The sequence below is a fragment of the Muscardinus avellanarius genome, assembly GCF_963383645.1.
Source record: "Muscardinus avellanarius genome assembly, chromosome: 13".
NCBI lineage: Eukaryota > Metazoa > Chordata > Mammalia > Rodentia > Gliridae > Muscardinus > Muscardinus avellanarius.
In genome coordinates this window covers 54,854,720-54,867,981 of record NC_137799.1, presented here as the reverse complement: position 1 = coordinate 54,867,981, position 13,262 = coordinate 54,854,720, and the positions used below count along the sequence as shown (strand labels likewise).

The 13,262-nt window shown below is 43.0% G+C and overlaps 1 protein-coding gene across 1 annotated transcript; it reads left to right on the top strand.

Moving 5' to 3' along the window:
• Positions 1 to 823: 823 nt before the first annotated feature.
• Positions 824 to 1,204, top strand: LOC308272211 (large ribosomal subunit protein eL33-like; the record flags this gene model as incomplete). The annotated part of the gene is made up of 1 exon (XM_080708976.1): positions 824 to 1,204. Exon 1 carries the CDS (start codon positions 872 to 874, stop codon positions 1,202 to 1,204), a length of 333 nt encoding a protein of 110 aa, XP_080565102.1. The 5' UTR covers positions 824 to 871.
• Positions 1,205 to 13,262: the final 12,058 nt, after the last annotated feature.

Here is a 13,262-nt window from a genome sequence, read left to right as displayed (position 1 = left end):
TTGAACCCAGGGGCATTCTACCTCTAAGCTACATCCCCAACCCCGTTTTATTTTTTATTTTGAAACAAGGTCTCACTAAGTTGCTGAGAGTATCACTAAAGTGCTGAGACTGGTCTCAAAACTGTGATCCTCCTGTCTCAGCTTCTCAGGTACTGGGATTACAGGCATGCGCCACCACACCTGGCCAACAGTACATTCTTTTGAAAAAACCAAGTGACTATGCTAGAATCACCACGGACACTGCACACATTTTGCTGGCTAGTAACTATGCAACTGAAAATGGGGCACCTTTCCTATCATGGACTTCATAGGCTTACATATTTATTATAACAAATTTCCACTAGATGGCACTAAACAAGTTGACTATGTTATGCCTTTTTAAATTTTTCATAAAGCTGGGCTAGTGGCAGCCCTGGGCCTCAGATAGGAGAGACTACTGCAGGAATGGAAAACACCATCCGTGGAGATTCAATTTCCTGGTAAAGGTGCATGCCATGCTGTTAATATGATACGGGGTCAGAAAACATGATTTATTTTGAAATACAGTATAAATAATGAAATGAAAAAAGTAATTTAAATGTATAAGGTGCCGGGCATAGTGGCGCACGCTTGTAATTCCAACATTCGGGAGGCTGACACCGAAGGATCGCGGTTTTTGGACAGCCTCAGCTACTTAGTGAGGCCTTCCGCAACTTAGTGAGACCCTATTTCAAAATAAAGAATAAAAAATAGGGCAGGGTGTAGCTTGGAGGTCAAAGGCCCCTGGGACCCATCCCCAGACCGGCAAAAAAAAAAAAAAGAAAAATAATTTCCGTCATCTTGGAGCCGGTGGGGGCCTGCTGGGTGGGAACAGGACTTCTAAAAGGCAAATATGTCTGGAAGACTGTGGTGCAAGGCCACTTTTGCTGGCTATAAACGTGGTTTCCGGAACCAAAGGGAGCACACAGCTCTTCTTAAAATTGAAGGTGTTTATGCCCGAGATGAAACTGAGTTCTACTTGGGCAAGAGGTGTGCTTATGTGTACAAAGCAAAAAACAACACAGTGACTCCAGGTGGCAAGCCAAACAAAACCAGAGTAATCTGGGGAAAGGTAACTCGCGCCCACGGAAACAGCGGCATGGTTCGGGCCAAATTCCGAAGCAACCTTCCTGCTAAGGCCATTGGACACAGAATTCGTGTGATGCTGTACCCCTCAAGGACTTAATGGAAAATTAACAAAAGTGGATTTGTGCTTTTGTATTAAAAAAAAAGAAGATAAAAAGAAAAATAAAAGAAATAATAAATGTATAAGGCTAAAAGAAATGAGCAAGAGGCAATGATTATCTGATCACAGTGGCTCATGCCTATAATCTCAGTATTTAGAAGGCTGAGACAGAAGGATCACAGGTTTGAGGTCAGCATCAAAATTTAATAAGGCCGGGCGTGGTAGCGCATGCTTGTAATCCCCGCGCTTGGGAGGCTGAGACAGGAGGATCGCACGGGTTCAAAGCCAGCCTCAGTTACTTAGTGAGGCTCTCAGCAACTTAGTGAGACCCTGTTTCCAAATAAAATATAAAAAAGGTCTGGGAGTATACCCCGGAGGTAGAAAGCCTCTGGGTTCCACCCCCAGTACCACCAAAAAAAAAAAAAAATTAAGACCCTGTTTCAAAAATAAAAAGGATTACAGAGGAGGCATGTAAAACTCAGAAGTAGAATGTCTTTGGGTTCAATTCCCAGTACCAAAAAAAAAAAAAAAAAAGAAGAAGAAGAAGTAATGGTTAGCTATAATACCAAAAATGTGAAGACCAAGTTTTGTGAGAGTGGTTTTAACACAAACCTCTCACTGTCTCTAATAGGTCGCATATGCAGCTTGACTGTGTTTGCAGTTAGAGGGCCAGGAGCATCTTAGTTGTGTTCTACTCTCTCCCCTTTAATGAACAATTTGGACTAGCTGAGTGGGCTGGTGCACATTCCCTCTCTAAAGAAGAATGCTTTGGACATCAATGCCTTGCTTGTGTCCCACAGGTCTGAAAAAGGGATTAGAACCCAGGCTAGGTTGAAAGTTAGCACTGGTCACAACAAAATTAAACTATCTGCTGTACAGCATTAAACTCAACGATGTTAATTCCTATGCATGTGATTCATTGGAGCAGGGTTTTTGTTTTTATTTTTCAGCATAGGCAAGTGCTCTACCACTGAACCTGAGCTACATCTCCAGCCCCGAGATCTTCTTTTTATTTATTTATTTATTTAATTTTTTTTGTGGTACTGGGGACAAAACCCAGGGGCATTGTACCTCCGAGCTACACCCCCAGCCCTATTTTTCATTCTTTATTTTGAAACAGGGTCTCAACGAGTTGCAAAGGGACTCACTAAGTAGCTGAGGCTGTCCGCAAAACGTGATTTTCCTGTCTCAGCCTCCCAAATGCTGGCATTACAAGTGTATACCACCACACCCGGCTTCCAGCCCCGAGGTCTTCTTAAAATAGAACATTTAAAGCCAGGTATGGTGGCACACATCTATAATACTAGTACCTAGGAGGCCGAGACAGGAGAATCAAAGGTTCAAAGACAGCCTCAGCAACCTGGTGAGACCCTGTTTCAAAAATAAAAATAAACCGGGGGTGGTGCACACTTGTAATCCCAGTGCTTTGGAGGCTGAGACAGGAGGATCACACAGGTTCAAAGCCAGCCTCAGCTACTGAATGAAGCTCTCAGCAATTTAGTGAGACCCTGTTTCCAAATAAAATATAAATACATCTGGGAGTATAGCCGGAGGTAGAAAAGCCCCTGGGTTCCACCCCTAGTAACACACACACACACACACACACACACACACACACACACATACACACACACGTACACAGACACACACACAAAAAAAAATTAAAGGGACTAAAAAATAGGGCTGGGGGTATAGCTTGGAAGTACAATGCCACTGGGTTCCATCCCCAGAACTGCAAAAATAAATTAATTAATTAATTAAGATAGGCATGGTGGCTCACACTTGTAATCCCAGTACTTGGGAGGCTAAGACAGAGGATCACAGGTTCCCATCCAGTCTCAGCTACTTAGTAAGACTCTCTACAACTTAGTGAGACCCTGTTTCAAAATAAAGAATAAAAAAAGAACTAAGTTTGGGGGTGTAGCTTGGAGGTAGACTGCCCCTGGGTTCAATCCCCAACCCCCAGCACCACAAAATAAGCAATTAAGTAAGTAAAAAATTAAATATAAAAAGGGCTGGGGGTATAGCTTATAGGGATGCACCTAGGTTCAGCTTCTAATACAAAAAAAAAAAAAAAAAACCAGAAATTTTTAGACCAGGCATGGTGGCACACACCTATAATCACAATACTTGGGAGGCTGAGACAGGAGGATTGCAAGTTCAAGCCTCGGAAACTTACCTTATCTCAAAATAAAACATAATATACAGCTGGATGTGTAGCTCAGAAGTAGAACACTATTGAGTTCAATCCCCAGTACCATAATTAAAAAAAAAAGATAGGGAATTTAAAAATTAGTTGCCTGAGCCACTAAGGTTGAGAAGCAAACAGCGTTCTATCAGGTTATTACTTGAATATTCAGTGACAAACCTTTAAGACTTTAGAAGTCTTTGAGGTCAGTTTCTGTTCCTCACATCCAAAGCAGAGCAGAGTTCATGTTTATACTATTAAAAACTCCACTACTGAATTATTTTCCTAATAATAATGTGGCTTCGTACATATCCATATTGTCTCTACCCAATGAAAATACCAAGTCGATTTTTCAATAGTGGCCCTAAATGTAAATATTGTATGGCTCTGATGTCTTTTATATGGGTCTCTCAAATAGCACTTTCATGAAATCAGGACCATGCTCGAAAACCTAGAGTGTGCATTTCGTATCAAGACGAGGCTCCTCTGTAAGATGTGTGGCCTTTCATCCTATGATAGCCCATTTCTCTCTCTCCTGCACACTCAGCAGCTGTCTGCCGGGCTCCCATTTCCTTTCACTCTGCCTTCCTGTCGCTTCACAGTCAGCTCATTGCCAGCCTCAACAACTAAGGAGCATTGTGTCAATCATCAGCCTCACTTGTCAAAGCCAACCGGTCTCCTCACCTCACCGCTGTCAACGTTGTCCCCCTGAGTACGCTTCCCCTGCTTGCAGCTCCACCCCAAGTGGATAGTGCATTAAAAGACCTAACCCTCAGATTTCCCCTAAAAATATAAATGAGGTTACACAATGAAGGTTCAGTTAGTAACTTCTGAAACATGGGGGCGAAGGTGTGACATATGTGGAGGCAAGGGCACCACCACACAATATCACCTTCAGCCTAAACGGACTGAAGTCCTGGAGAGTTGTTTGTTTGTTTTTTTTTTTTTTTTTTTTTTTGGTGGCACTGGGGTTCCTGGAAGCCCTTCTACCTCCGGGCTACACTCCCAGACCTATTTTTTCAAATATATTTTTTAAATTGGAAACAGGGTCTCTTAAACCAGGACGGCTGGCTTCGAACCTGCGCGATCCTCCTGTCTCCGCCTCCCAAGCGCAGGGATTACAAGCCTGCGCCACCACGCCCGGCCTGCTTTTCTTTTTTTATGCAGTACTGGGGATGGAACCCAGGGACATTGTACCTCCAAGCAACACTCCCAGCCCTAATTTTTATTTTTTTTAATTTTTTTTAATTTTTAAATTTTGGGGGGTGGGTCTGGTGATAGAACCCAGAGGCATTTGAACTCCGAGCTACACCCCCTGCCCAATTTTTTATCCTTTTATTTTGATACAGAGTCTCACTGAATTGCAAAGGGCCTCATTGAGTAGCTGAGGCTGTCTGCGGACCACAAAACCTCTGATCTCAGCCTCTCAAATGCTGGGATTACAAGCATACAACATCACACCTGGCTGCCAGCCCTATTTTTTAGTCTTTTTATTTTTGAAACAGGGTCTCACTGAGTTGAAAAGGGCCTTGCTAAGTAGCAGAGGCTGTCTGCAAACCGAGATCCTCCTGTCTCAGCCTCCCAAATGCTGGGATTACAAACCTGCGCCACCATGCTCGGCTTCTGGGGAGGCTTCTTATTTGATCTTCTCTGAACAGCCCAAAGCTACAACCTTACCAGCTTTCCTTATCTTTCAGATGAAGCAGGCTGCTATAGGTTATCCTGGGAACTTAGATACTCAACAATAGAAGCATTCCATATCATTCTTACCAGTTGCTATTATGAAATATTACAGGATAACCTCTGTTACAGCATGCTTGTTGGAAAGGTGGGCAAGATACAAGCAATAGATACCTCAGCTCATGAGGCAAAGACAAACCTCTCACTCATCACCGGTGCAGGCCTCAGGGCTGGATCACTCCTGGAGGAGGACCAGACCTGAGGCCCAGCTGGCCTGATCCCAAGCCCATGAGAGCCAGGAGTCTTGCTGGCCAGAGGCCCCTTTCGCTCTTCCCACGCTGTTCTCCCAGTAATCAGAAAGGCCCAGTGTCTCAAAGATCTGTGCCCACACCTGTCCTCTGTCTTCTTCCTTCATGAGCTAAGTGATATCGTGTGTGTGTGTGTGTGTGTGTGTGTGTGTGTGTGTGTGCTATTGGGATTGAACCCAGGAGCATTAAACGTACATGCTACACCCTCAGCCCTATTTTTATTTTGAAGTAGGATCTTGCTAGGTTGATGAGTCTCATTACTTGCCGAGGCTGTCCTCAAACCTGAACTCCTGTCTCAGCCTCCAAGTACCAGAATCACACATGTGTACCAGCACGCTTGGCTGTGACACTCTAGTTGTTTGTTTTTATTTATTTATATATTTTGTGGTACTGGAGATTGAACCCAGGGATGTTTTACCTCTGAGCTACACTCCCAGCCCTTTTTATAGTTTATTTATTTATTTATTTATTTATTTATTTATTTATTTATTGTAGTACTGGGGATGGAACGCAGGGGCATTCTACCTCCAAGCTACACCCCCAGCCCGTTTTTATTCTTTATTTTTGGAAACGGGTCTCATTGAGTTACAAAGGGCCTCACTAAGTAGCTGAGGCTGTCCACGAATCACAATTCTCCTGTCTCAGCCTCCCAAATGCTGGGATTTCAAGCGTGCACCAACCACCACTCCTGGCTCCCTTTTTATTTTTTAATTAATGTATTTATTGTGTGTGGTCCACACACAATAATTCTCCTGGATGAAATTCTCCCTGAGCTATACACCCCCAGCCCTATTTTATCTTTTTTATTTTTCTATTTTATTTTTGGGGAGGTCTGAGAATGGAACCCAGGGGCATTCAACTTCCGAGCTACACCCCTTGCCCTGTTTTTTATTCTTTTACTTGGAAACAGGGTCTAAGTTGCAGAGGGCTAAGGAGCTGAGGCTCTTTGCGAACCACGTTCTCCTGTCTCAGCCTCCCGAATACGGGGATTACAAGCATGCACCACCACGCCCGCCCGGCTCCCTCTTTTATTTTGAAATAGTCTAAATTGTTAAGGATCTTGCTAAATTGCAGGAGCTGGCCTTGAAGCTGAGACCCTCCTATCTTGGCCTCCCAAGTACTGAGATTATAAACTCATGCTCTAAGTGATATTCTAAAGAACTGTCTTGTATAAAATAAATTTGTTTTTCTCCTTTCACTTCATTAGTTCTTGACAACTTTAGATTTTTGTTATTTATTTTTGTGGTACTGATTGAACCCAGAGCATTCTACCTTTGAGCTATACTACACCCCAGCCCCCCATTTTATTTTTTATTTTATATTATTTATTTATTTATTTATTTATTTTTGCGGGTCTGGGTATGGAAGCCAGAGGCATTTGACGTCCAAGCTACATCCCCTGCCCTATATTTTATTCTTTATGTTGAAACAGGGTCTCACTAAGTTGCAGAGAGCCTCACTAAGTAGCTGAGGCTGTCCGCAAACCTCAATCCTCTAATCTCAGCCTCCTGAATGCTGGGATTACAAGCATGCGCCACCACGCCTGGATTTATTCTTTAGTGTATGTATGTATGTATGTATGTATGTATGTATTTAGTGGTACTAGGGATTGAACCCAGAGGCATTCTACTTTTGAACTACACTCCCAGCATGATTTTATTTCTTTTTTTTTGTGTGTGTATGTCACTGGGGGTGGAACACAGGGACTTTCTACCTCCAGGCTATACTCCCAGACCTATTTTCTATTTTATTTGGAAACAGGGTCTCACTAAGTTTCTGAGAGCCTCACTAAGTAGCTGAGGCTGGCTTCGAACCTGCTAGATCCTCCTGTCTCAGCCTCCCAAGCACGGGGTTTACAAGCGTGCGCCACCACGCCTGGCCTCTGATTTTATTTCTCATTTGGAAACAGGGTGTCACTGGGTTGATGAGAGACTCGCTACTTGGTAAGGCTGTCCTACAACCTGCAATCCTCCTACCTCAGTCACTCAACTACACCACCACACCCGGCTATTTATTTATTTATTTATTTTATTTACTTTTGTGGTATTGAGGATTGAACCCAGGGACATTCTACCTTCAAGCTATACCCCCAGCACTCCTTTTTTTTTTTTTTTTTTTTTTGGTGGTACTGGGGCTCCTGGAAACCTCTGGGCTACACTCCCAGACCTATTTTTTTTAATATATATTTTTATTTGGAAACAGGGTCTCTTAAGCCGGCGAGGCGGGCTTCGAACCTGCGCGATCCTCCTGTCTCCACCTCCCAAGCGTGGGAATTACAAGCGTGCACCACCACGCCTGGCCCCAGCACTATTTTTTATTTTTTTGTTTTGTTTTGAAACAGGGTTCCACTAAGTTGCAGAGGGCCTCACAAGGTTGTTAAGGCTCACCATGAACCTGCAATCCTCCTGTCTCAGCCTCTACAAGTACTGGATTAGGATCTTGAATATTTTGAATGCCTTATCAAAGGAGGGTTTCTTTCCTAATCATGGCTTGGTATTGTGTACTCATAGCTGAACTGGCAAGTTAGAGATAATTCATGTGTCCACAGGACAGTGTGCCCATGCCCTTAATGCAAATTAGAGGAAGATTCCCTATACCCTGTGGTTTCAGTTTCTTTGAAGGAGGTCAAGAGTTTGAGGCCAGCCAGGGCAGCATACTGAGATTATTTCTTAAAAACAAAAACATGGCATTTGGGAGGTTGAGACAGGAGGATTGAAATTTGCCGACAGCCTCAGTTACTTAATGAGGCCCTTTGCAACTCAGTGAGACCCTGTTTCAAAATAAAGAATAAAGCCGGGCGTGGTGGCGCACGCTTGTAATCCCCCGCGCTTGGGAGGCAGAGAAAGGAGGATCGCGCAGGTTCGAAGCCAGCCACGTGCGCTGGCTTAGGAGACCCTGTTTCTAAATAAAAAATATAAAAATAGGTCTGGGAGTGTAGCCCAGAGGTAGAAGGGCTTCCAGGAATCCCAGTACCACCAAAAAAAAAAAAACCAAAATAAAGAATAAAAGTAGGGCTGGTAGTGTAGCTTGGAGGTAGAATGCCCCTGGGTTTCATCTCCAGTTCTGCAAAAAAATTTTTAAAAATTTAAAAATAGGGCTGGGGGTGTAGCTTGGAGGTAGAATACCCCTGGGTTCCATCCCCAGTACCGCAGAAAAAAAATTAAAAACTCAGATGGGACGTGGTAGCACATACTTGTAATCCCAGCACTTGGGAAGCTAAGACAAGAAAATCGCACCGGTTCGAAGCCAGCCTCAGCTACTTAGTGAGGCTCTCAGCAACTTAGTGAGACCCAGTTTCCAAGTAAAGTATAGAAAAAAAAATAGGTCTAGGAATATGGCCTGATGGTAAAAACCCCCAGAGTTCCATTCCCAGTACCACAATAAATAATAAATGAATAAATAAATAAATAAAATTAAAAACCCAAAACATGTTGAGACTTTTTATTAAAAACCAAAACGTGGCAGTACAGGCCTATAATCCCAGTACTTGGGAAGTTGAAACAAGAGGATAACAGGTTTGAGGCCAGCCTCAACAATTTAGCAAGCTGAGGGGTGTACCTTGGAAACAGAATGCTCCTAGGTTCAATCCCCAGTATTACAAAAAGAAAGGAAAAAAGGAGAGACAGAAAAAAGAAAGAAGAAAAAAAAAAAAACCTAGGTGTGGTGGTGTATACCTGTAATCCTAGTACTTGGGAGGCTGAGATAGGAGGAGCGCAGGTTTATGGCCAGCCACAGCTACTTAGTGAAGTCCTCTGCAATTTAATGAAACCCTGTTTCAAAATAAAGACTATAATGTTAGGCACACACTTGTAATCCCAGCATTTGGGAGGCTGAGACAGGAAGATCAGATTCACAGACAGCCTCAGCTACTTAGTGAGGCCCTCTGCAACTCAGTGAGACACTGTTTCAAAATAAATAAGGCTGGGGTGTAACTCAAAAGTAGAAGGCCCCTGGGTTCCATCCCCAGTACTGCAAATAAATAAATAAGGCTGGGGATGTAGTTCCAAATAAATTTTTAAAAATAGGGCTGGGGGTGTAACTCAAAAGTAGAAGGCCCCTGGGTTCCATCCCCAGTACTGCAAATAAATAAATAAGGCTGGGGATGTAGTTCCAAATAAATTTTAAAAAATAGGGCTGGGGGTGTAGGTAGAAGAATGCCCCTGGGTTCAACCCTCAGTTTTGCAAAAAAGAAGAAAAATAAAAACTTATCCTTAACACTTCACTTCTACCCATAGAAGCAGTTTTTATTTTACCTGAAGTAAGATCTGTAAAAATGAGAAAATGAAGGCTCAGATATTAATGGTCAGTACACCACATACCTTATATTTTTGCCAGTACTAACTAAAGTTCACACTTTTATTGCATGCAAAGGAAGAAACATCCCTGAACACTCAGGCACACCATGCCAGACATCTCACAGCCACAGGGCTAACCCGCCATGATCAGATACTGTGTTAGGCTTTATTAGTTTTTTCTCTCAAAAGACTTGGCCTCTTGCTAGGCTTGGTGGTGCACACTTGTAATCCCAGCATGTGGAAGGCTGAGACAGAAGGATAAAAGTTCACAGACAGCCTCAGCTACTTAGCGAGGCCCTTTGCAACTCAGTGAGACCCGGTTTCAAAATAAAGAATAAAAAATAGGGCTGGGGACATAGCTTGAAGGTAGAATGCCCCTGGGTTCCATCCCCAGTACTGGAAAAAAAAAAAAAGGCCTCCTTAGGAAATCTGCTAGACTAAAATTTCAGCATGTGTATGCAACAATGAAGCTAACTGATTCAAGGACGCCACCCATTTTGCAACACACAGTGACAGGCAATGAAATGCGCTTCTGCAGTCAATCTTGAAACACAAAGACAGGCAAAGCCAACTGCACAGATATGGCAAAAGCAGGGGCTGGTAGTGTTATGAAAGCTGAAAGTCATCTGCATTGCATTCTGTCCTTGCTCGGGATAAACAGAATCCAGACCAGTCTTCTATTCATAGGCAATTTAGTTAGCACTATACTTCATGTAATGGAGAAACACAAAAGTGTACGTTCCAGTTAGGAGAGTATGCAGATAGCCATAACATTATGAATTTCCAGAAAACTGGAATAAACCAATAAATACCAGTCTTGCAGATCTGAGGAAAAGAGGGGCAGGGCTATGTCTGACTGAATTTCTTTAAGTATAGGTATAGGGTCGAGAAAATGCCAATCACTTGGGACAGTGAATGGTAGCTCCACCCTGGAAGCCTATCTAACATGAAAGTACACCCAGAAGCTACTTAACTGCAAAACAAAGTAAAGAGCAGCTTTAGGCATCTCCCGGAGTCCCTGCCTTCCAGCTCAGCTCACCTGCTTACTGGTTCCTTCAGTTACGTGGAGGAAACATTTGGTAAATGGCTTCAGGAGACTCATTCACACCAAATGGGCATGAAAGTCACATGGTCCTTGTTTTCATAGGAAAAAGGACAAAAAGAGAAGGCACACTTGACTTGGCCTCAGTCCTGCTGAAGGGCAGCTCTGCTCACCTTCTAACAAGGACAAGCAGAAGCACGTAGCTCCATTTCACAAGGTTATAATTGCCTTTCAAGAAACAGTGTGACATACTGAAGCTTTGTGATGAAGATTCATGATTGGTCCTAAAGGAGTGATCAACCACTAAAGGGTTACAAGTCTAGATACCCTAGGTTCCTAGGATCCCTAGATTCCTTTTCTTTCTTTCTTTCTTTCTTTCTTTCTTTCTTTCTTTCTTTCTTCCTTCCTTCCTTCCTTTCTTTCTCTCTTTCTTTCTTTTTGTTGTTGTTGTTGCAGTACTGGGGCTATAACCCAGGGGCATTCTACTTTCAAACTATATCCCCAGCCATATTTTTTATTCTTTATTTTGTAACAGGGTCTCAGTAAGTTACAGAGGGCCTTCACTAAGTAGCTGAGGCTAGCCCCGAACCTGCAATCCTTCCTGTCTTGGCCTCCCAAGTACTGGGATTACAAGTGTGAGCTACCATGCCTGGCTCATAGATTCCTTTTCTATAGGGGACCCAAAGTTTTCATTTCTAATTATTGTCCCATGGTACCTCACCAAAAATTGATTTCTTCTCTCAATGTGACAATACAGTAAATCAAATACAGCTGAGAGTGGACACTGAACTGTCTCACTTTATGAATCATACTTTAATTAGCCCCTTGGCAATAAATACCTACTATCTTTATGTGAAACTGATGCAAATAGTCCCTTACTCATTTCCTTTCCGTTCTGATTCCTTTTCAGCAAGATAGTGGGCAATGACTGGGTCTTTCTACTGGCTTAAAAAATCTACCCCGAGGAGCTGGGCATGGTGGCACACGCTTGTAATCCCCGCGCTTGGGAGGCGGAGACAGGAGGATTGCACAGTTTCGAAGCCAGCTGTGCTGGCTTAAGAGACCCTGTTTCCAAATAAAAATATAAAATAGGTCTGGGAGTGTAGCCTGGAGGAAGAAGGGTTTCCAGAAACCCCAGTACCACCAAAAAAAAAAAAAAAAAAATTCTACCCCGAGGTCCAGCAAATTAGAAAATGAAGAGAAGTTAGGTATGATGGTACATGCTTGTAATCCCAGTACTTGGGAGGCTAAGACTAGAGGATCCAGGTTCACAGAAGCCTCAGCTTCTTAGTGAGGCCCTTCGCAATTTAGTGAGACCGTGTTTCAAAATTAAGAATAAAAAACAGAGCTGGGCATTTGGGGGGCTGAGACAAGAGGATCATGGTCCGCGGCCAGCCTCAGCTATTTAGTGAGGCTCTTTGCAACTCTGTGAGACCCTGTTTCAAAATAAAGAATAAAAAATAGGGCTGGGGGTATAGCTCAGAGGTAGAATGCCCCCGGGTTCTATCCCCAGGACAAAAAAGAAAAAGAAAATGAAGGGAAAAACTGTCACCTAATAAATAATTTTTCTCTTCCCCCTTCCCTGGGATGGAACCCAGGGAGCTCTATTATTAAGCTACACCCTCCCTGTTTTTTGAGACAGGGTCTCACTAAAGTTACTCAAACTGGCCTCAAACTGTGATACTCCTGCCTCAGCTATCCTGGTAGATGGGATTATATATAGGAGTACACCATCCCCATCTCACTAGTACAAGTCTAATGTGCACCTTTCTTCCTTTCCTTTTCCTTTTCTTTTTCTTTTTGGAAGTGGGTGTCTCACAATGTTGTCCAGGCTGGTCTCAACCATGCCTAAGTTCATGTGACCCTTCCATTTCAGTTTTCTAAGTAGTTGGGACTAGAGGGGTACACCACTGTGCCTGATCTCACATTAACTTCCTTTCTTTTTTTTTTTTTTTGGTGGTACTGGGGATTGAGCCCAAGGGTGTTGGGTGTTCTACCTCTAAAGTACATCCCCAGCCCTATTTTACTTTTATTTGAAAGCAGGGTCTCGCTAGGTTGATGAGTCTCACTACTTGCAGAGGCTGTCACTGATGTCACTGAACCTGAAATCCTCCGATCTCAGCCTCCCAAGTACTGAGATTATTTTCAATTGGTTTGAAATCTGTTATCAAGTCCAGTTGTAACATTAGTCTTCTAATGCTATCGCCCCACCAATTTCACCAATGAGAGAAGTAGAATTCACATATGTATGTTAACGACACTGTCATACAGAACAAGCAACAAGATGAAAGCCACACACAAAGCACATGGAACGAACATGGAGAAGCTGATCTATTCTGCCGCGGACTTTATTGAATTCAAAGATACCATTCCTCATATAGAATAAAAAACTAAAATCAAGTCGTACAAGCATGAGATAAACGGACAATGAAGCCTGCTCAGACTATACTGGAGCAGACACCAGTTTGTACAGAGCCCACATGAAGGTGTTTTTATTCAATACAAACAGACATTAACAGTAGCAACACAACAGCCATAGAATGAG